The 24454-nt window shown below is 38.8% G+C and overlaps 1 protein-coding gene across 1 annotated transcript in view; it reads right to left on the reverse strand.

Annotated features, from left to right (window-relative positions):
* LOC126268112 (F-box/WD repeat-containing protein 7-like) overlaps positions 1-24454 on the reverse strand; it is a 128191-nt gene that overhangs the window by 59105 nt on the left and 44632 nt on the right. The window contains exons 6-7 of the mRNA XM_049973631.1: positions 5613-5807; positions 1706-1885 (exon numbers count right to left, since the gene is read on the reverse strand). Coding sequence (XP_049829588.1) covers positions 1706-1885; positions 5613-5807 — 375 coding nt within the window. The remainder of the gene's footprint in view (positions 1-1705; positions 1886-5612; positions 5808-24454) is intronic.

Raw genomic sequence — 24454 nt, forward strand, 5'->3', positions numbered from 1 at the left:
TGAAAGACAATGAGTGGCCTTGAGGCCCACAAAGCATGGGTTCTGCATCCAACTCAAAGCGACAGGCTGCTTCTTGTGAAGACGCCAGGAATGGAGTTCATAAAGCAAGCCCCACCTCTACTGGGTGCCAGAGAAGAGCTTTTCTTCTCCAGCCAACGAGAAGGAGTAATTCTGTGAGGGGAGGGAACAGGTACTGCCGGGGAGATGGGAGGGGGACAGGGTGGAGGTAAGGAGGACGAGGAGGAGGGAAGGACCCAACAGAAGCAAAGGCAAATGTTAAAGACACCAAGTGGAGATTGACAAGTTTCCGGCAGGTCTCAGAGTAGGATAGACAAGAGCTTTGAATTCCTTAATCTTGTATCAGGCAACCTAGCGAGTGAGAAGAATGTAGACTGGAACAGTTCATGTACTAGGGCGAGGCACTGCAAGGACTCCCCACATGGACCTGATAGCCACAGTTGCTACAAATAGGATTCATCTCACGAAAGATGGAATACAGGGCTTCCTATTACAATGGTAAACCATAACTTATACTTTTTCCGAAATGGTACCCCCCCCCCCCCCCCCTCAAAAACCAAAATGAAAGTGCTAGTATCAATGCGACTCTCCTCAGGACGTCTCTGGACTCGCCAGATGAAATTAAAGCCACGCCATGCCAGATTATTACCGAGTTCCTCGTCAGATTGTAAAGAAGGTTCCTGTAGAAGATAATGTCCTAGGTTATATTTAAGGATTGGTGTGAAGTGATCAGTAGGGCGTCTTCTAAGTGCTTGCCAGCATGAAGGGAAACCAATTGACTGGCAATAGAGGCTTTAATCAGTAGGAAACCAGATCGCATCTTACTAGGTGAACTTCACCAAACTTATCTTCCACACATTCTACAAATATGAGCAGTTTGATAGCAGAAAACCAAGTAATGTGGAAAGGGTTTCATCCTTAGCCACTGGGCCTGGCCCTCCTTCCAAGTGGTGGTCATGGAGGGGAAGGGCAAGAAAGCTAAAGTAGAAATGGAGAGAAAACTGTCCTGTCTGAATAGACAGCCACGGAAGAGTGGCCAGAAATAAGGAGCTTAGCATGTTTTATGTGCAGAGTGTCTGCCCTGGTACCACCCATTCCAATCAGCAGCTCACACTGTGGGTGCTACCCAGCTGCAATAAGGGGTACCTGACAGAGCAATCATTGCTGTGAGTACCAATGCCCCAAAAAGATGAAGACCCACACCTTGGAATAACCAAGTTTGTGACAGGTCAGGCACCAGAAGTGTGATTTGTGTGTTGTCTCCAGTGGCTGAGACGGATGGGTAAATAACAGCCCCACCACACAGACTTTCTACTTGTGCTGGTGACCTAGCGGGCTGGAAGTGTGGGAGAGGGGGTAAGAGAGGTATGGTGGGGCAAAGAGGAGAGAGGGAGGAATACACCATCCACCCATGCAGAATTAGCATCATTTGTGTATGTTGAAGAATTAACTTATCATTGCTCATCTAAACACACACACACACACACACACACACACACACACACACACACACACACACACACACACACAAAATTTAAAAAACTGTACAGAACAGCACAATTATTTGGTATTACTAATATTTTGTTTTGCATGAAGTATGGTTACAGACCTAAAAGAACAATATCAAGAAGGAAAATGGATACTATTTTACTGTGAAATAGTGGGGCAAAATTCAATGATAACTCACCTTTCCTGTGGTTGCAGACCACACTTTTAACGTATTGTCATCTGACCCACTTACTATCCGATTCCCTGAGAACTGCAGGCATGTTATTACATGGTCATCATGACCTTTGAGGACTTTTGGTGGTCGAATTGGTTTTACCCTCCAATTCATTTCTATCGTATGCTGGCGCATGAAAGCTGCCTGGAGTATAAGCACAAAATTACATTACTTTTTAATCAAAATACATTACACAAAGGCAATATTTCCTCATATTTCTGGTCACAAAACTAATATCCTTGGGAAATGAATGAAAACATTTGTGTGTACTGATCTATAGAAAAACTTCTAAATATAACACAGAAGGAACGTTAACTGTTATACACAACATAATATCAGTCTTGTTATGCAATGCAAATCCCACAAATTTAAATTACAATATTAATACTAGTTGTGGAATTACAGCAGGAAATAGGAAGTCCTCTTCAAAGCACGTCAAGAATTTTCTGTTTGTATGTTTCAACATTATACTGATAGGAGCAATGATATCATGTGATACATTGTATTGTCTTCTTATGAAAATGTGATAGTTGTAACAGTAATTAATGTTTATCCTATTACAGGGTGTATAGGTGGACAAGAAAAAAAAAATTCCCAGATTTTTCCCAGATATCCTGATTAAAAAACCACTTTCTCCCCATGTGAAAATACACTTTTCCCAAGGTGAAAAAATACACTTTTCCCATGTTTAGTTGCAGTATACTTTCCCTCGGAACAGTAAAAATATCAATTCCCCAACACAGAACTTCAGAGAACGAAGAAACTCAGAAAAAATTTTGGAAATATCTGTGACGTGCATCAACTTTTACGCTGCATATTTTTGTATTCATATTACGAAAATATAGATTCAAATTCCACTAAACACAGCATGTTAGTTTTGGAAGCACTGAAATCTAGATTGAAAAGTTCTTCTGTAAACCCATCATAGCTTATGTCACGGGATCTCGCCAGCCAATGACAGCAGATATTTAGAGCATAGGAAACTTTATGTAGCCAACCAATAGCAAAATCACTTAAGTAGTGTGAACACACAAATAGGAAAAGTTGTGTGTTAACTTAACGTACATAATGTAGCTGCAAGAAAAGCTAAGCTTTCACATATAATACTGTTTTTTGCGCGCATTACTCTTTACAATACATCACAGAAATGTGCCTGTAAAATTTTAAATAAAGACATTAATATTTGGTCTTCTGTGCTCAAAATTCTTGTAAGTACCTAGTCATCAATGTGTTAAGCTTTAAATGAGAGTCAAATGCTCTAATTTAAGAAATTCATTGCACATTCACACACGTAACTTAATTCATCTTGCGTAAAGGGGAAGATTACCTTCAAACTTTTCAAAGCACCATTCGCAATACTTTCCCGCAACCTGTTAGAATTAGCTTTGTTTCAGCAGTTGCCAGAGTGTGCCAGAAAACGGGCTTTACTGTGCATGGGTGGCTACAATGATGCAGGAAGCCCGAATGCTCGTACATATATATTATTTAGAGATATTACATGATGTCCTAAAATAAATAGGATACTCAGAGGATCAGAATTTTTTAAACCACATTAAAATGCCTACTTCAGCTTAATGTGCACATTCATATGTCCAGATTCACAATGAAGTAGGCTGCAACATAATATTAAGCTTTTTGGTGCAATTTTTGGGATGCAAATTTTCTTGGTGTACCAGTACTGTATTATCTCATGTTTGGTTCTTTATTATGGCATAATGCCGTATGTGCCTGAAGATGTAAATGTGCACTTGAAATTCAGTGAGCAGCTGAAACTAGTCAATATTACGGAAACATTTCATTTCTATTAAATTGACTGCCTCTGGGGAAAGGATTAATAAAAGCAAACTGACAAAAATTACTTCACAGTTCTGCAAGGCAATTAATGCTTGACTGCCAAAAAGGTAGAAATAAAATAAAAATCAGTTAACTGAAACTAGTAACACATGCTAGTGTTCTGTAATTATGTGAATCAATTTTAATTCACCTCATAGCTCCCACCCACAGAAATCCATTTTGTTTTCATTTGACCTGAGAAGTATAAACAAAGAGGAAACAACAAAATCATGAAACAAACACTGTGTAAGTGGAGACTAACTCCCTCCCCATTACAACCCAGAGTGCTATGTGCATGTGCAAATCTGGCAGCTTGGGTGCACCAGAAAAAAATCTGACTACTTGTTGCTACTGCTGATACAGCTAACAGCCCCACTTGAAACAGCCAGAAGTGGGAGAAGGTACTGCCCATACACAACTCAGTTGTGCATGCACTTGAGGTCGCGTGCAAATGCTCAAATGAACTAAATGTCAAGAGTTGTGACATCATGATCATTGGCAGCAGTTTATTGTTATGAAGTATTCCATAGTCTTCATCCAACAGACTGTCAAATTTTGCTGAAGGCTGAAACAATGAAAAATTCCCAGAATTTCAAAAAATTACAGCATTTTTCCCGGTTTTCTCCCATATGAAAAAATTCCTGGGTTTTTCGTTGAGCGTATACACCCTGTATTAGTATCTGCACAAGAATGACAATACAAAATCTGAAAGAATGATTTTATTTTTACACTGTATGGAATATGGAAAATTTCATACTTTGCCTAACGAAGAACACAAATATTCCATTAAATTTTTTTCTTTTTTCATGACTACCATTGCAATATTGAATCAGCCACTGTGCAATAAGGATGGAAGTGCAGTATTCTATATTACTTCGCCATTAGACGGAAGTCAAAACGCAAAGCACAAAGTGATCCCCCTTCTACATATCAGTCTTCTTAATACTTGAATGACAGGTCTTTCCTTTTAATTTCTGTGGTGCATATAATTTTTCGTGGGTGCTCTTTAAAGATGTTCCCTTAAGAATTTTGCTTATTCCATAATAAAATACAGAAGATCATGAAGAGTCTATTAATATCTGTTTCTGCAAATTAAATGTCTAGCATTGACTTGCATTACCTAGAATTTCAAAACTTTCGACATGGTTGCAGTATGTGAAATCAAGTTCTTAATCATGTAAGAAAAGTAAATAACAAAAAACTATATGCTGGACAAAAGGTGACCACCTAGTTACTACTCAAACAATGAAAACTGTAGCATGATAAAGTGTAACAGCTCTTGGAAATGATAGTTATTTCTGTGATACTGTAGTTATGATAGGGGTGTGAAAGAGGAAAACAATAGCAGAAAATGGCGTAGAACAATGTGCATGCAATATGGGAGGGAAAGTCACAGTTCTGTGCTGAGATACTCAAAATGTTTAAGAAAGGGCAAGGAAGCAGTAACAAACTGTGACAGCATAAAGTTAATTTGACTATGCAAAGATTAATCTTTGTTGTCACAGATCACTGTTAATCCTAATTCTTTTCATTCACATTGTGTATCTTGACCTGAAGTTCTGCCTCAAGAATAAGCATCACAATGTATTTCATAAAATTGACACACACACACACACACACACACACACACAGTAAAACAAACACATGAGTTTGAATAGCTTTAAATGATGTACTGATATTTAACAATAAAATTGTGTGAATTAAAAAATGTGAACATTATTCCAGAAGGGTCCAATATCTTGATACAAATAACTGCACCTTCTGGTCACTATATTTAGTTACTTTGGAATACTGTGATTCAGCAGATAGTTGGTCTATCAGCAGAATAGAGTTAGAATATATTTTACTTTAGTGAAGGCAGTAATGTCAAGCATATATTTGTTAAGAGACTAGACAGGGACAGCATGAAGTCATGCTAAATATTAGAAAAACCAAAAGATACATGGAATTCATAGTAATGGAGTATTCTCAAGTAGTTATCACATTAATGTAAACAGCTGGAGACCATGAAGATAGTACAAACTTTAAGACATATTACCTTCCACGGAGAAGTAACGGGATTTAATCTTGGTTTCCGACGGCTAAAAGATTCTCTTACTTCCTCTATACCAGCTTCACGGCATTTTTCCCGCCACAGAAGATTATCTTCTGCCAAGAACCGCCAACTGCGACACGTTTGTGCGGCTCTTAGAAGATCACGTGGTTCAAGGAAAGACAATACATACAATGCCAACTGTAAAAAAAGAAAAGTAAAATGGAATAAGTGACATGAAGCAGAGGTTATTTTAACTTGAAAATGATGTACTTAATCATAGGTCAGTTTATTATTCTACTTCACAAAACTAATTCCAAGGACTTCATTATGTTTACTCTACAATGATGGACATTAATGGTCATTATTTATTTACGCCTAAGATCAATGTAATAAATAATAATAATATTTGTCAATGAAATTTTAACTCTGTCCTCTTGTCTCAACATTTTCAAGGTAATGATATATAACTATCAACCATTTAGCATTAACACCACACTACTTGTACAGACTAAAACGATGATATAGCAAAAATCATACATATTTTAGTATCAAAGGGATTTTCTTCATGAAATAAATATATTCTGACTAAGATGAATAAACAGTTTCTCATAATGCTCTGACAAAGGTTAACAAAAAAAAAATAACAGGATTAATGTAAAAATAATCAGCATTTATTTTAATTTATGCAGTCTCTAATTCCTTGAGTTACATGTAGAGATTTTTTCCTGGTGAGGAATACACACAGTGGGAGAGAAAAAAATTGATATTTACATTTCAACTCCTCCTATTAGAAGAAATCCTAATGTGTATAATAAAAGCAAAAACTGTTATTTTTAAAATTGATTTTCAGCAGTTTATTAAAACTAACCTTATTGTTGAGTTTCAAAGATACCAACTTCAGGTTTTTACAGGACCTTTCTAAATTTTGAACACTAATAGAAAAAATGTAATTTTTCAAATAATGGTATGGTTTCTTGGAGATGATCACAGTTAAGGTTTACTTCTAGGAACTAGGATAATTCATTTATTAACAACATTCTCCATTATGCACTATTTGTAATACCACGTGTGTTTGTGTGTGTGTGTGTGGGGGGGGGGGGGGGTGAGGACAGGAAATTCCACATACTGTACTTGTGTGTATGTGTGTGTGTGTGTGTGTGTGTGTGTGTGTGATGTTTTCCAGCACCAGGATTCCAACCATCTTAACGCAGATAGAGCGCCACAGCTCAAGCTGTATGTTAGCGACCTCAAACACGGACACAGGTGGACCAGGATAGTGTAACTGGTTTTACAGTCATACATCTTAACAACAACAAAATTATTATACCTAGAAAACCACTAGATGAAAAAACAAACATGATTCAGAGTGTGATCACACTGACCCTCAATTAGTTCTAAAACTACTACTTTAGGCTAATGGAAAAATTAAGAGTATATTTATTCCTTTAGAAATTGGTGCAGGAAACGCGATTCAGAGTTCCTCTCTTTAACAGGAAACAATGGGTACTGACAGGCTGGAGTCCCAAGTTATTAGTCATTATCCTACTGGTAACCTGTTACATGTGGTATATCACAAGGTTCCATCTTTGGGTGTTTATTTTTTCTTGTGTGTGTTATTACCCTTCATTAGTAATATTAACAGATGCTTAATTTGTTTCTTTTGCAGATATTGGTAATACAAACACTGCAATAAATATGACACCACCATAGTTTTAGAACAATTCATTAATACAATTTTCCATGTGCATTAACAAATGGATCCTCCTAGCTAATACATTGTCACCATTTTTTTTATTTTTATTTATTTAAAGGCACACTATACGCAATCAATAACTTTTAAAGACATTCTCAACCCTTACGTGATTTAGTGGAAACGTGGAAAACCCAAATCAGGCTGGCTAGATGTAGGTTTGACCTGTCATCATCCTGAAGGCAAATGAAGTGTTTTGTGTTGTTTTAGGGCGCAAAAACAACTAGAGTCACACGTGCATATGTCAAAACTATAGAACACAAAGACAGAAAGGAGTTAAAAACGACTACATGTCAATCCTAATCTATGTAAAAGAAGACAGCTAAAAACGGGGACGTGGAGATAGGTCTTAAAATACACCATAGAGAAACAGTGCAGAACTAAAAATTAAATATTCTGCACCATATTGCAATGACAGATAAAAAGTAGAATGCAGTAGACAGCATGTGCGTCGTTCACTAAATCAGCTGGTAACTCAGACGGCAAAACCAAACACAAAATTTTTTAAATGGGCATTCCATCAGGAAATGGCAGCCAATTAAAAGTAGGGAGGACTAGTGGTGATGCCAAAGTGACACCACCGCCTGACAGACAGCAACACAGAGATCGGAGGGAATATAAGAAGTAATGGGTTATGGTACGAGGTCTGCAGCCAGGGCAGCAAGATCAGCAGTCTAGTTTCCTGACAGACTGACATGACCAGTAACCCACATAAACATCACAGTGGCTCCATCAAGAGTAAGTGACAGTTTTCCTGGACACATTGCACTAAGGAATAGGTGGTGTACAGTGGACAGGGGCTTTGAAAGGCGCTGAGTGTGTCTGAGCAGAGGACACAAATTGAAAAGGCTGTGTCGCTGGATGTACCCCGTAACCTGATACGGGGTGAAGAACACTGTGTAAACACTAAGCAGTGTGCTGGAAGCCAATACCAAAAAATGTCAGCGCCAATGATGAAGGCACAACCGACACCAAGGTCAAACCAAGAACCATCAGTGTACACAAAGGTACTATTGTGAAGTACCATGCAAAGGTCGTGAAACTTAAGGCAATAGAGGAAGATTGGAGTAGTCTCCTTAGGAAGCGAATGAAGACCAAGGGTGAACACGGGCCATCGCACAAAGTGGAGGTGGTGAAGGGTTGACACCCACCAGGAAACTTGCACATAGCTGGGTCAATCCACATGAAGTGGTACAATAAAAATTAAGTTGGTTGCTTGACAATTTTTTAATATTTTAATTTTTTATATGTGATTACCCTATAATTGAGAAGTTCAAAACAGTTTTTTAAAAAAATTACCTTACACCTTTACTGAATGGCAGCCATTTTCGATTGTCTGAGCACGATGGCATTTCAGTTTAGAAACGTTAGCAAAAATATGAATATCTCTGCACTAGTTTAAGTTACAACATTGCAATTGACATTATTGTTTTTAGAAAAGTGTCCTCTACAACATTGACTATTACAGAAAATACCCTAAATTCAAAAATAACCAATCAAAATGACCTTCAAAATTAGGTATCTAAATTTTCAAAACTCCACTTTTTAGGCCCAAAATTGAAAAACAAAGTGATTTATGAGAGAATATTTTTTCCTATAGTTAGATATCATACACTACTAGACTCATATAGAGCAAGAACACTTACAAGTGGTTTCCTAATTTATGAATTTTTGAAATTTGAAAACTTTCATTTTTTGAACTTTGGTGTTAGTTATCTCAGGTGGGACTGAATAAAAAAAATGATTTTTGCACAGTTTCTACACCTATATGATAGCAACATACTGTTAAAATTTCAACATTGATATCTGACTGTGAACAAAGATATGAATTTTTGAAAATGAGGAGATAATTCACATTACTCTACAACTGATATTGTGGCTGTTGCCTATTCATGTGTGATATTGAAGGGATATAATCAATTATTATTTACATAAGGTACTGAATTATATACAAAAGGTGGAAAAACAACTAAAATTAACATTTATATTATTTTGACACTTAAAATAAATATTTTCAATCAACATCCTTTGAGATGCGACTGTTCCTAAACATGGTGGTGAATGTTAGGAATATTTATTTCTTCCGACAGCCCCTATGACATAGAATAAGACCTCCCAGTTGCTGTGATAAGTTCAAGCACTGACACAGTTTCCTTAAAACATTTTTCATTGGTATCCAAACATTGACACAAGTAGATTTCTTGAATGATGTTCTTGGGTCAACAGGGTGGGGGGAAAAAATGCATTGTTTTTTAAGCTTATCCTTTCAACCTCTGCAAGCCATCACTGTCCACCACACACACACACACACACACACACACACACACACACACCACAGCGTCATTCAATGTTAAAGACAGATGTAATTTTGCTGAAACAATGATCCTCATAAATTTCTGTTTCTGATGCTACATAGCATCAAAAGTTTTCTGCAATGCCAAAGAATATATGGAAATGCCTTTTTCCTGTTATTGCTATACAGATTTCAAATCTGGTTTGAAGTGTTGTTTTCAGTTGCAGAACCACTTCTTTCTTCATCAGAAAATAAGTAATGCCTTTAATATTATCCTTGCAAAGACATACATGTCCTGTGCTGTGAGAATTGTCTTTGGTTGGTCTTTGTAGGCTGGCTTCAATTACTTCCTGTTTTGTTGTTCCTCCTACTCCACAACATGCATTTTTGTCATGGAGAGATGCAAAAGTGTCATTCAGCCTCCAACTCAAAGTCTACTTTGTGGCTGCACAGATTTGAAAAATTCTTTTTGTTCTTATACTGACTATTACTTCCATATAAAAAGTATATCAGCTTCTCACATTGGGAAAATTCACTTTTATGTAATTTATTACATACTTTTGAAACACATGTACAGCCAAAGTGTTGTGCTCCAAGTAGTCGCTAAGAATTCAAGTTGAAGAACTGCAAACTTAATCATTCTCATTTGTACAGTAGAGAATAAATGGATGTACTGTTGCCTGGTCACTGACCCAGTGATACCCTTGTATTGCATCCTGAATCACAAATGTAAAGTTTTCTGCAAAATCAGCTAGCACTATTCATTCAGTTTCATGAAGTTGTGCTTTTTTGTCCTTCAAAAACTTACTTTCGATTTTAGGAACATGGTGGTGGCTTTTGAGTTTTTGTAAGTTATCAATTAAAGATTCCAAGTACTTTTCCTGAGATTTAACCACTGTTATGATTTCTGCCCTCTCAGTTGTGACTCACTGTTTGAAGGTAATACTGTCTGGCATTTCCTCATCATAATCGTGAAACAATTCAATAAAGTTTTCCTTACCAGGGTGTTTATTACACAAACTCACCATGCAGTCTTAACTGTTAGTGTCACAGATCATCAAATCTAGTAACTCTTAGTTGAGATCACCGAGTTTTGCACCTGCAATCACCAGTTTGACATTTTGATGATATAAACAAACACATACGGATTGTGTCCCTGAGGATCCAAACAAAATGCACCACTTAGGGCAGAGGTCACAAAATTTTTACCTTCAATTTTACATTCAGGATGAGAATTATTGGAAGCTACATACAGTTCTTTTAAATTTGACAGCACTAGTTGTTTCCGCTTTGTTACTTTAACTCTATAACAACTCTTTTGCTATCTTTGCAACCTGGGCACATTCTACTGTTTTCATCTTCTTCAAAAAACTGTTGGATCTTTTTAATTGTTTCTTCACTTATACCTAGTCCTACTACTTCTTTCCTAAAACTGGAAGAATGCCTTGCTCATTCACTAATTTTCCAGTTAGTTGAACCAAACAATGAGATATGTTGCATTCATGAACTATGTTTTATCTTGACCATGAGTCAGGGAGCACACTTAAAATTTAAACTTTTTCCTCTTTAGATGTCACTGAACATTTAATTTCTCTATTAACCTCAATTATTCAGTGTCAGATGATGCTGGTGGTAAGATTTCTTCTTCTTCTTCTTCTTCTTCTTCTTCTTCTTCTTCTTCTTCTTCTTTAGAAATAAAATTGATATATTTATTATTACAGCACAATTCCAAGTCTTTTCTAATTTTGTCTGAAGTTTGTTGTATCTTATTTTCAATAGCTGCTTTTATTCTTCTGCTACTTAATTTTATTATTTTCGAAGCAGGAAATACATATAACTCACAAAAAGCAAAATCCAATATGCTAACAGCTTCCTCATTAGGAATATAAATGTCATTAACAAGGTTAAATGATTCTGGATTCACAACAAATATTTTTGAGTAACAAGTTGGGCACAGGGAATTTCCAGGAATCACATTATGTTTCACTTGGGAAGCTGTTTCACTCTTACATAAGAAAGACGAATCTTCAAAATTCTCTCGAACCTTTAGTAATAGAATTTTTACGAACTGTAAGTGGATCACAGCACTTTCTTCCAAATATTTCTTCTCATGATACTACCCCCCCCCCCCCCCCCCCCCATGAACCACGGACCTTGCCGTCGGTGGGAAGGCTTGAGTGCCTCAACGACACAGATAACCGTACCATAGGTACAACCACAACGAAGGGTTATCTGTCGAGAGGCCAGACAAACATATAGTTCCTGAAGAGGGGCAGCAGCCTTTTCAGTAGTTGCAGGGGCAACAGTCTAGATGATTGACTGATCTGGCCCTGTAACAATAACCAAAACAGCCTTGCTGTGCTGGTACTGCGAATGGCTGAAAGAAAGGGGAAACTACAGCCATAATTTTTTTTAAAATTTTAAGACATTTTCAGAGGCAGATGTGGACTCTGACCACAATCTACTGGTTATGAACTGTAGATTAAAACTGAAGAAACTGCACAAAGGTGAGAATTTAAGGAGATGGGACCTGGATAAACTGACTAAACCAGAGGTTGTACAGAGTTTCAGGGAGAGCATAAGGGAACAATTGACAAGAATGGGCAAAAGAAATACAGTAGAAGAAGAATGGGTAGCTTTGAGGGATGAAGTAGTGAAGGCAGCAGAGGATCAAGAAGGTAAAAAGACGGAGGCTACTAGAAATCCTTGGGTAACAGAAGAAATATTGAATTTAATTGATGAAAGGAGAAAAAATAAAATGCAGTAAATGAAGCAGGCAAAAAGGAATACAAACTTCTCAAAAATGAGATCAACAGGAAGTGCAAAATGGCTAAGCAGGGATGGCTAGAGGACAAAGGTAAGGATGTAGAGGCTTATCTCACTAGGGGTAAGATAGATACTGCCTACAGGAAAATTAAAGAGACCTTTGGAGATAAGAGAACCACTTTTATGAATATCAAGAGCTCAGATGGAAATTCTAAGCAAAGAAGTGAAAGCAGAAAGGTGGAAGGAATATATAGAGGGTCTATGCAAGGGCAATGTACTTGAGGACAATATTATGGAAATGGAAGAGGATGAAGATGAAATGGGAGATATGGTACTGTGTGAAGAAATTGACAGAGCACTGAAAGACCTGAGTCAAAACAAGGCCCCAGGAGTAGACAACATTCCATTAGAACTTACTGACAGCCTAGGGAGAGCCAGTCCTTACAAAACTCTACCATCTGGTGAGCAAGATATATGAGACAGGCAAAATACCCTCAGACTTCAAGAAGAATATAATAATCCCAATACCAAAGAAAGCAGGTGTTGACAGAAGTGAAAATTACCGAACTATCAGTTTAATAAACCACGGCTGCAAAATACTAACGCAAATCCTTTACAGGCGAATGGAAAAACTCCTAGAAGCTGACCTTGGGGAAGATCAGTTTGGATTCCATAGAAATATTGGAACACATGAGGCAATACTAACCCTACGACTTATCTTAGAAGAAAGATTAAGGAAAGGCAAACCTACATTTCTAGCATTTTTTGACTCGGAGAAAGTGTTTGACAATGTTGTCTGGATTACTCTCTTTTAAATTATGAAGGTGGCAGGGGTAAAATACATGGAGCAAAAGGCTTATTACAGTTTGTACAGAAACCAGATGGCAGTTAAAGAGTCAAGGGACATGAAAGGGAAGCAGTGGTTGGGAAGGGAGTGAGACAGGGTTGTAGCCTCCCCCCGATGTTATTCGATCTGTATATTGAGCAAGCAGTAAAGGAAACAAAAGAAAAATTCAGAGTAGGAATTAAAATCCATGGAGAAGAATTAAAAACTTGGGAGGTTCGCTGATGAAATTGTAATACTGTCAGAGACAGCCAAGGGCCTGCAAGGGCAGCTAAACGGAATGGACAGTGTCTTGAACGGAGGATAGAAGATTAACATCAACAAAAGCAAAACGAGGATAAAGGAATGTAGTCGAATTAAGTCGGGTGATGCTGAGGGAATTAGATTAGGAAATGAGACACTTAAAGTAGTAAAGGAGTTTTGCTATTTGGGGAGCAAAATAACTGATGATGGTCGAAGTAGAGAGGATATAGAATGTAGACTGGCAATGGCTTTTCTGAAGAAGAGAAATTTGTTAACATCGAGTATAGATTTAAGTGTCAGGAAGTTGTTTCTGAAAGTATTTGTATGGAGTGTAGCCATGTATGGAAGTGAAACGTGGACGATAAGTAGTTTGGACAGGAAGAAAATAGAAGCTTCCGAAATGTGGTGCTACACAAGAATGCTGAATATTAGATGGGTAGATCACATAACTAATGAAAAGGTATTGAATAGAATTGGGGAGAAGAGGAGTTTGTGGCACAACTTGACTAGAAGAAGGGATCGGTTAGTAGGACATGTTCTGAGGCATCAAGGGAAGACCAATTTAGTATTGGAGGGCAGCGTGGAGGGTAAAAATCGTAAAGAGAGACCAAGAGATGAATACATTAAAGCAGATCAGAAGGATGTAGGTTGAAATAGGTATTGGGACATGAAGAAGCTTGCACAGGGTAGGGTAGCATGGAGAGCTCCATCAAACCAGTCTCAGGACTGAAGACAACAACAACAACAACAACAACAACAACATGATACACACTGATGTTACAGAAGAACTTACTCGAAATTTAAACAAAGTTCGTCTAACTCCATCAAAGTCATTGACATTTTTCAAGTTTTTTGAAACTGAACCATAAACTGTATTGTGACACACTTCACTTGCTATCTCTCCAACAGAGCACTGTTCATCCTTGTTATTGCATTCCAGTTAATCTCTCAAAATTAATTACAAATTACACACAGAACAAAGCACATAACACATTCTACATTCTCGAAGTATGTACATCCACTCTAACAGAGGTTTTGGAACAAACTGACTACAACAGTGCCACACCCAGCAATAATGTACTTCTTCACTGACAAACGTATACATAAATGAGCATTTTTATTACTATATAACAAAAGCAAAAGCTCCTATTGTTTAATATCGCATTACTAAACATAAACTGAACAAATATTGGGTAATAGTGTTAACTAAATATATGGCACAGTTAAATTTATTACAATGAAACAATAAACCATTTAAACAGGCAACAGCCATAAGATCAGTTGTAGAGTAATGTGAATTATCTCCTCCTTTTCAAAAATTCATATCTTTGTTCACAGTCAGATATCAATGTTGAAATTTTCAGTACATGCTATCATATAGATGTACAAACTGTGCAAAAATAATATTTTTATATTCAATCCCAACTGAGACAACTAACCTCAAACTTTACAAAAATGAAAGTTTTCAAATTTCAAAAATTCATAAAAAATTTAGGAAATATTTTTAGGTATTCTTGCTTTTTATGAGGCTAGTAGTGTACGATATCTAACTAAAAGAAAAAAACAGACTCTCATAAACCATTCCTTGTTTGTTATTTTTGGGTCTAAAAAGTGGATTTTTGAAAATTTGGATACCAAAATTTGGAGGTCATTTTGACTGGTTATTTTTGAATGTAGGATATTTTATGTAATGGTCAATGTTGTAGAGGACACTTTTCTAAAAACAATGTCAATTGCAATGTTGTAACTTAACCCAGTGCAGAGATATTCAAATTTTCGCTAATGTCTCCAGACTGAAAAATAGTCGCCATGCCTACAAATAAAAATGGCCGCCATCCAGTAAAGGTGCAAGATAAATTATTTTAAAATACTCTTTTGAACTTCTGAAATATAGGGCAATCACATATAAAAAAATTAAAATATTTAAAAATAGTCAAGCAACCAACACTGAACCACTTCACTTCATATGGATTGACCCAGCTTGAAGTTAAACTGCTGGAGCAAGAGCTGAAAGCAAACTCCAAGGATGTAACAGAAGAGGGATGCACCCCATACTGGAGATCAAAGGAGTCATTGAAGAAGGAGGCACAAGATGGCTGGCCACACATGACAGACAAACAGCTTGCATGCCTGCTGAGGTGGTCACGGCGTAATACAGTGGTAGTTTCGTAGCTTTGGCATACAGACACTCAACCACGCTAATGTAAAAAGTGCCAGTGGCCAAATGGATACCATGATGGTGGATAGGGGTGAAATGGTGTAAGAGGGACGGATGTGCAGATGCATAAACAAAGCACCCATAGTCTAGTTTCGAACGGACAAGGGACCAGTACAAACTGAGGAGGTACCCCAGGAAGTACCATTTAAGACATTTGGATATTTACGGGCTGCATACTGCATGCTCCCAGGTAAAACACATAGGAGGACCAAGAGTGTTTCCTATTGAGCATGAGCCCCACGAATTTCATAGCTTCAATGAATAGAAGAACAACAGGCCCAAGATGTAAAGATGGTGGGAGAAACAAACTATGCCACCAGAAATTCTTACAAATGATTTTGTCAGTGGGAAAACGAAAGCCACTGTCAATGCCCACAAGGAAAGACAATCGAGACATCACTGAAGACACTATTCAATGAGACAGATCCATGGAGAACTGCAATAGATGGCAATATCGCCAACAAAAAGGGAGCCAGAGACGCCCGGCAGGAGAGAGAACGTTATAGGGTTATGGCGACAGCAAAGAAAATGAGGCTTAGGACGGAACTCTGAGGCGCACAGTTTTCCTGGATAAAGGTGTTCGACAAGGCAGAACCGACATGGACCTTGAAAACTCGGTCTTTTAAATATTCCTCAAGGAAATGGGGCAGGCAGCCAAAGAAGCCCCACGTGTAGAGAGTACAGAGGAGACCAGTCCTCCACCAGGTGTTGTAGGCTTTCTCAAAAGCAAAAAACATGGCCACAGTCTGGGATTTCCACAGAAAATCATTCATGGCATGTGCGGACAAAGTGACAAGACGGTCAACCGCAGAATGGCACACTAAATCCACACTGTGCAGTGGTTAGTCAATTGAGAGACTCGAGCCACCACACCAGCCAGGCATGAATCATACATTCCATCACCTTGCAAAAACAGCTGGTGAGAGATATTGGTTGGTAGCTACAAGGCAGGCTTAGGTGTAGGTATGACAGTAGCTTCACGGCCGCGCAGGATTAGCCGAGCGGTCTAAGGCGCTGCAGTTATGGACAGTGCGGCTGGTCCTGGTGGAGGTTCAAGTCCTCCCTCGGGCATGGGTGTGTGTGTGCGTGCGTGTGTGTCCTTAGGATAATTTAGGTTAAGTAGTGTGTAAGCTTAGGGACTGATGACCTTAGCAGTTAAGTCTCATAAGATTTCACACACATTTGAACATTTTGAGTGGCTTCACGCCAGCATTGAGGAAACCTGCCCTCTCCCTAGATGCGGTTGTACGTATTAAGCAGAAAGTGCTTGCCCGTAAGAGAAGGTACTGCAAAATCTGAATGTGAACAGTGTGTGGCCCTGGGGCAGAGGATTGGGATGAAGTGAGATCATCTTCTTCTTCTTCTTCTTCTTCGCGCTACAGTCCATGATGAAGCTTGGCCTTCTCAACAAGCTTCCATCATACATCTCAGTCACGTGCTATTCTCCTCCAGTTTCTGCATCTGAGCTTCCGTAGGTCTCCTTCCACTCCATCCAGCCATCTTGCTCAAGGTCGACCCCTCCCTCTTTGTCCTCTTGGATTACCAAAGAGAATCTTCATCACCTCAGTCTCCTCCGAACTTGCCACATGACCTGCCCATCTTATCTTTCCTGATTATGTGATTTTTATTACAGGAGCATTGGCATTTATAGTGTACAATTCTGCATTTTACCTTTTTCTCCATTGTTCTCTGTCATACACAGGACCAATTCTCAAAACTTTACTCTCAAATCTGTCGAGCAGCCTGGCATTGGTTTCCGTCAAGGGCCATGTTTCCAAAGCATAAGTGATAACTGGTCTAACAAGGTTTTTATAAACAGTGAATTTTGTTGGTCATCTGAAAAGTCTTGACTGGAATAAATTACTCAAGGCAGAATATGCCTTATTTGCTGATATCAGCCTAATCCTAATTTCAGTTGATATGTCCTTGAAGCAAATGACTGTGGAACCAACATACTTGAAGCTATCAACTCTTTCAAATGTGTACCCATTCATGCTTAAAGTTGACAGCATAGTCGATTGACGTGCTTTTCCAAAGGCCCTGTATTTAGTTTTATCTTCATTTATCATAAGACCCAGCTTCTCACTTGATTGACTTAAGGCTGTAAAAGCTTCTTTCAGTGCTGGTACTGTCCATGTTATGATGGCTACGTGATCTGCATATGCTAAAATCTGCACTGACTTGTACAAGATGGTGCCCCTGGTCTGTATGCCTGCTTCCCTAATCACCTTCTCAAGTGCTACATTAAATAATAAGCATGCTAATGCATCTCCTTGACGTAGCTGATTTTTTTATTTCCAGGGGGTCTGAGTAATTTCCTCAAACTCAAATGTAGCTTCTTACTTCAGACATCATCATTTTAATCATTCTCAGGAGCTTTCCATGTATCCTCATCTCCTGTTAGACATGAAACAACTGATTTCTATTGATGCTGTCGTATGCAGCATTAAGGTCAATAATGAGGTGATGTGTTCCAGTTCTATATTCGACAGTTTTCTCCAAAATTTTGCGCAGGTTGAAAATCTGGTCTATTGCTGACCTTCCTCGTCGAAATCCACTTTGGTATATTCCAATTTCTTTATCCACCTGTGCGAGTAGTCAATCAAAAATAATATTAGGTAACACTTTTTATCCCAGGTTCAAGAGGGTGATTCCACAGTGGTTTCTACACTCCATTCAGAAGCCCTTTTTATGTATGGAACATAATATTATTTCATTCCATTCATCTGGTATCCTTTCCTGTTCCCATATGAGAGTGATAAGGTCAAATAGAGACTGCTCTAATGTTGCTCCTCCACATTTTAACAATTTTGCAGGAATGCTATCAGTGCCGGGGACCTAGTTATTCTTCAGTTTCCTTAAAACTATTTTAACATCCTCTAACCCTAGGCCATCCAGTGGCTGTTCATCATCCAATCCTTTTTCACAATCATTAGAGGTATCCTTTGCTTGTTCTGTCTCTTGATTCATCAGGTCATTAAAGTATCTTCGCCATCTTTCCAGAGTCTGTTTACTCTCACTTATTATGTTTCTTTCTTCATCTCTAATCAAGCTGGTTATTGGAGCAAATTGTCTTCTAGCATTATTTACTTTTATACAGAACTTCCTTGTTTCATTCTTCTTCTTGGACACACTCATACATTCTATTTCAGCCTTAGTCCATTCCTTTTTTTAGGCTGTGTGTCGTCTTTTCACTCCTACTTTTCTCTTGATAATCCTCTGACAAGCTTCTTGTGCAGTTCGCCTCTAATGTCTTTTGGTATGCAGTGTTCTTTTCTCCAGTCACTCTTTTACACTCTTCTTCAAACCATGTCGGCCTTGTTGATTTTCTTTCCATCCCTAGTGTTTCCTTAGCTGAAATGTCTGTAGCTCTTTATATAGTCAGCCATTTTTGTTCTATGTCATTACTGTCTCGCAATGTTCTTTGTTCTTGTTCTACACCCTGAGAAACTTTCTGACAGTACGATTCGTAAGTTTCTGTTAATTGCAGTGCTGCAATATTGTACTGTTCTTTTCTAGTATGTATTTCTTTATGAGTATTTAATATCCTTGCTCTCATCTTGGCCATTACAGGAAAATGATCTGAATCCACATTGTGGCCACAAAAGTTTTGAACAGCCAAAAAGTTAGTTTTGTGCCTCCAGTCTATCAGTACATGATCAATATGATTAATGGTTCTACCATCAGGTGACTTCCACTTGCCCTAGTGTATCTCCTTGTGGGGAAATCTGGTATATTCCACTATCATATTCCGGGAGGCTGGGAAGATGCTCAATCTTATTCCATTATCATTAGTTGATAAATGTTTACTATGGGCTCCAATTACATGCTGGACAATGTCTTCTCTTCCAAGTTGTGCATTAAAATCGCCCAGCACCATCTTGATGTCATTTCCCTGGACACTTACCATAAGCTTAATCAAGGGCATCATGGAAATCATGTTTTAGATCTTCAATAGATTCTTCTGTTGGTGCTTGCCCAATAATTATAATATAGTTAAAGAATCTTCCTTTAATTCTAATTACTGAGATCCTTGGATTAATGGGTGTAAAATTCGTCACCAAATGTTTCAGATCTCTGAACAAGGAAACCTGCGCCAAACTCATCTGTTATCACAGCTATAGAACATATAGCCCTCTTTCTTTTCCAGTACTCCACTCCTTGGCCATCAAATTTCTTGGATGGCAATAATGCTCTCCTTGAGCTTCCCCTGCTTGTCTAATAACTTCTTTGGAGATCCTGGGCTATATAAAGATCAAACATTCCAGGTGCAAATTCAAAGGTCAGTTTTCAACTTTTTAACCATTCGTTGTCCAAGATCCGTGCCATGTCGCCGTCCATATAATCCATCAGGCTTCTGCTCTTTGGGTTTTCATAACGTTACCTTATTTTTGCAGGAAGAGGGTGTTAGCCTAGAACCCAATCCCCAACTTGGGGGACCAGGATTTGTATTAGGTTTACTCCTCTAGGGAAGCTGGCTTCACTATGCCTCTAGAGCCCCCCCCCCCCCCCCCCCCCCGTCTCAATGTTGTGGGACACACTTTGTCTGGCTCCTCAGTTGAGACCAATCTGGCTTGGGTGACCCTGCCAGTAGCTACGCTACCGGCAGCACAGCTCTCAACTTCACAGAAGCACCCAAGCCTCCTGCCTGGCACTGAAGGTGCCTACTACACCGCAGTGTCCCCTGGGAACCTCAAGAGAAAGGTGCTGCTACATCTGAATGTGAACAGCATATGGCCCTGTGGCAGATGATCAGGATGAAGTGGGAGCATGATCTAGATCCCTCATAGAAAAGACAGCATTGTAGCACTCATTATTCTGAGAAGAGAAGGGTGTCGCCCAAGCCGCATCTGATCGTTTCCGATGAAGGAAGGCAGGGTGATAGTGGGAAGAGCTCGAAATTTCCACAAAATAGCGGCCCAAGATGTTGGAGATAGCAATTGGGTCCACTATGACATCGTTTGCTACTGTCAGGCTGAAAATTGGGGAATGGATCTTGGTCCCAGAGAACTGTGAGTTTGGCCCACATGACAGAGGATGGGTAAAAGATATTAAAATAACCTTTGAAAGAAATCCAGCTAGCTCTTTTGCTTTTCCAGAGAACGTGACGACATTGTGCACACATAAGTGCCAGATGGGAGAGCAGGGTTTGCGACTAGCCAATAACTTGCAAGTGATTGAGTAAGAAACTTTTTCCTTTACCCTGATCTCCTGGACAGCTTGCTCATTGAGATACATGGGACAATCTCGAAAGGCGGCAACATGGTCGACATTGCAGTTGATACAGCGGGGAGGAGGAGGCGGACAATTGCCCTCGTGTGCATCCCTGCCACACGAACACATTTGGTAGATGTCAAAAAGACATTCCAGTGATGTTGAAACGATGACACTGGTAGGAGTACATCTGGTTCGGAATGTATGGTCGGACTGTGATAACTTCATAGCCTGCTCTGATTTGGGATGGAAGAACCACTCTATCAAAGGCGGGAAAAAAAGAGTGCATGTGGGCACTAAGGAGAGGCATCTACCTTTTTCATTACCCGATGGATGGCAATGACACCCTGATCAGAGTGATACGCTTGGATTTTGGCCTCGGTCAGACTGTCAGGCAGCCTAGTGTAAATAATACCAGAGGTAGAGTTCAGAATTCTATGGGCCTCAACATGAACAGGATAGCTGTGGAGAAGTGAAGCGGCAAGAAGTTGTGCTTGAGAATCAGTAGTAGTCTCCAAAATCAAAGTGCCATTTCGTAAACGAGAGCAGGATTTCACAAAGCTGGCAACTGCATCAACTTCTTTCTGAATAATAAACGGATTTACTGTCACGAAGGACAGACCATCTTCAGTACGTGAAACCACAAGGCACCGTGGTGCAGCTGGCTGAAAGGGTCTTGAATCTTTAGCCTCATTCTGTTTATTTTTTGTAGATGCTGATTGTGAACCTGATTGGCTCACTGCTAGAAAATCCCCCATGATTGCCAGCGCCTCCAATGGCATGCTCCTTCCAACTGGGAGTCACCTTCACAAGGGTGTGCACCTGCCTTAAGATGATTGTTCAAAACTCAGCTCACACCTCCCAAACACCTGAAAGAGGGACCAATCAGCAATTTGATAAGGTAGCAACTCAGGCAATCATCCTTCCCTGGGCTTGACCTGTACTAGGGGCTATGTGTGAACACTATCTGTTTATCTAGGGCTAGGAATTACATGTTACCCAGTCAGCTGTTACTTGTCAGACATGTGAGCCACCCTTTTCAGGAGCACACAGGCAGGAAGGAAAGAAATAGGAGCATCAAATGCCGAAGCAGAGGATGATAGAAGGTGAATGAAGAAAGGAACAAAAAAGTGATGAGACTATTCTTATGCCAGCTACAGACAATGTGGAACCTTCCCAAAAACACCCCAGACATGTTGCCCAGGAGAGGTGAAAAAGAATAGCAAGATGATAGACTTGTAACACAGAAGGGAAAAGATGCTGCTAAGGCTGGGGCCCTGTAGTGACCAAGTGCAAACCTGCCAAAGAGTGGCAAGCCCCCCGGGAAGGGCGGGGGGGGGGGGGGGGGGGGTGAGTCCAGTGTGCTAACCACTAAGCCACCTCTCTATCAGACTACTTGCTTTTGTTTATATCTAGAAAAAAAAAAAAAAAAGAACATGAGGATATAATAATGTGCACATAAGTATTTCAGGGAATTCTGCCAAAGCTACAGATGTGGCTGAAATTAGGGCTTTTGCTGATTATTTTGTTTGGTTTTTACAAATCTGTACATATGAACCTAAAGAATCCATAATACACAACTGGTTTTAAAACTGGGTATTTTGCACACTACAATGAGTTTGTACTAGTTCCTGTTCAGATGCATATAGTTTGAGGACATTCAAAGCACACAAGAGAGAAAGAAAATAGATTAACTTTCACTTATTAGCAAGATATTTGAATTGTTCCAAGCAAACTGTGACAAGAACTGCACAGTGTCCGAATACACCACTGTGGATGACAGTTAACTGCTTTCAGAGGGAAGCTTAATTTTCACCAGGATATACCAAGCAAGCCATCGAAGTATGGTCTGAAAATTCTAATGTTCTGTGATACCACGACACGGTACACTCTCGTTGTGGCAATATACGTTGGGAAACAGCTAGATGGACCAAATGACATTTCAAACTCACCGTAAGGTAAGATAATTCTACTGAGTGAGACAACTAATGTGACTGGCTGTAATGTAATGGCAGATAATTGTTTTACCAGTTGTGGCTTATCTGCAGAGCTGCAGAAGGAGATACTTTCATTGGAACTGTTTGTAAAAATGAAGCAACTGCCTTCTGAATTTGTGAATATGGAGTTAAAAGTAGATAATTTGGATTTCAAAAGGGCTTGAGAATCATCTCTTAAGTGCCTAAAGAAAACAAAAACATGGTGCTTCTTCCATCTATGCACTTTGGTAATAAAATAGATGACAGCACAGAAAAGAGAAAGTCTGAAATTATCACAATGTACAATTCCACAAAAACAGGAGCAGACACACTGGATGAAATGTGCACCACCTACCTCACATCAAGAAAAACACGATTCTGTTCAATATTTTTCAATATTCTGGAATACATGCTCAAATGATATTTACCAGAAAGATTGAGGGCAACAACATGATTAAAGAACCAAGAGTTCTGTTAATACAAACAGTTATACACAGGAAGCAGCAGTAACATCCCTACCCTAATCCAGAAAACAGAAAGTGGTGGAGAAGACAACACAAGAGGATGAAAAATACGGACCTTCAGTAGAAAGAGCAAGGCTCAAAAAGTGAAATGTGGATGATGGAAGAAATAGAAAGGAAGATGTACAGTGTGCCCAATAAGTAAAGATGTGGGAAAGTTTTGTGAGTGAAACACACAATAAGAATTTGTATATGTCATATGATTACAATATTTAATGTTAGTTTTGAGAAAGAATATTTTTATCGCTTGGAATGAAACAATATAATGTAGAAAATGTTGAAGCTTGACAGAATTAACAGATATCTATCAACCTAACATGGCAAGAAGGAAATATTACTATTTTTTATTTGTATTTGTGGTGTTAATGTTTAAATTTATATTACCAATGCATATAAATTGCATTAACCTGTGGAAGAGCTCAAGACTTCAATACTATAACAATTTTTTTCCACTACAACATTATCTAGGCTCTTAACCACTGAGGTGTTTCCAACACCCTGGACCAGTACTAACATTGTAATACAATGTCACAAGTAAAGGGTTAAAAGCTGATAAAATTATGCCACCTTTCAATTCCATTAAACTTTAATGTGTCTTGCCATGGAAAATCATTCTCCACAACAGTTGACTTCTTGTGCTATGTTTTCTGAAACCACTTTACATTCTTCAATCAGTGTTCTCTCGATTTAAACACACTTTTCTTAAAAACATAATTTTTGCTAGTACTGATAGTCCCATCGTTTGCTAGATTCCTGTAGTGACTTGAAAGAACCTTTTCTGAGTAGACTTGCTTCTTTTACTTTACGTATTAGTAACTTTTCCTTGGATGCTGTCAAAATACATCACAATAAAAATGTTGTTAACGCTTACAAGGATGCCACAACACGCGATCTAGTGTCTAAAGAACAACATGTAATGATATCTCTAATAAGAATTCGGCACACTGCTGTGTAGGGGGTGGGGGCGGTAGAGAGAGGGGGGGAGAGAGAGGGGGGAGAGAACACGCGGATCTAGTGGGT

Source organism: Schistocerca gregaria, chromosome 4 (genome assembly GCF_023897955.1).
Source record: "Schistocerca gregaria isolate iqSchGreg1 chromosome 4, iqSchGreg1.2, whole genome shotgun sequence".
Lineage (NCBI taxonomy): Eukaryota > Metazoa > Arthropoda > Insecta > Orthoptera > Acrididae > Schistocerca > Schistocerca gregaria.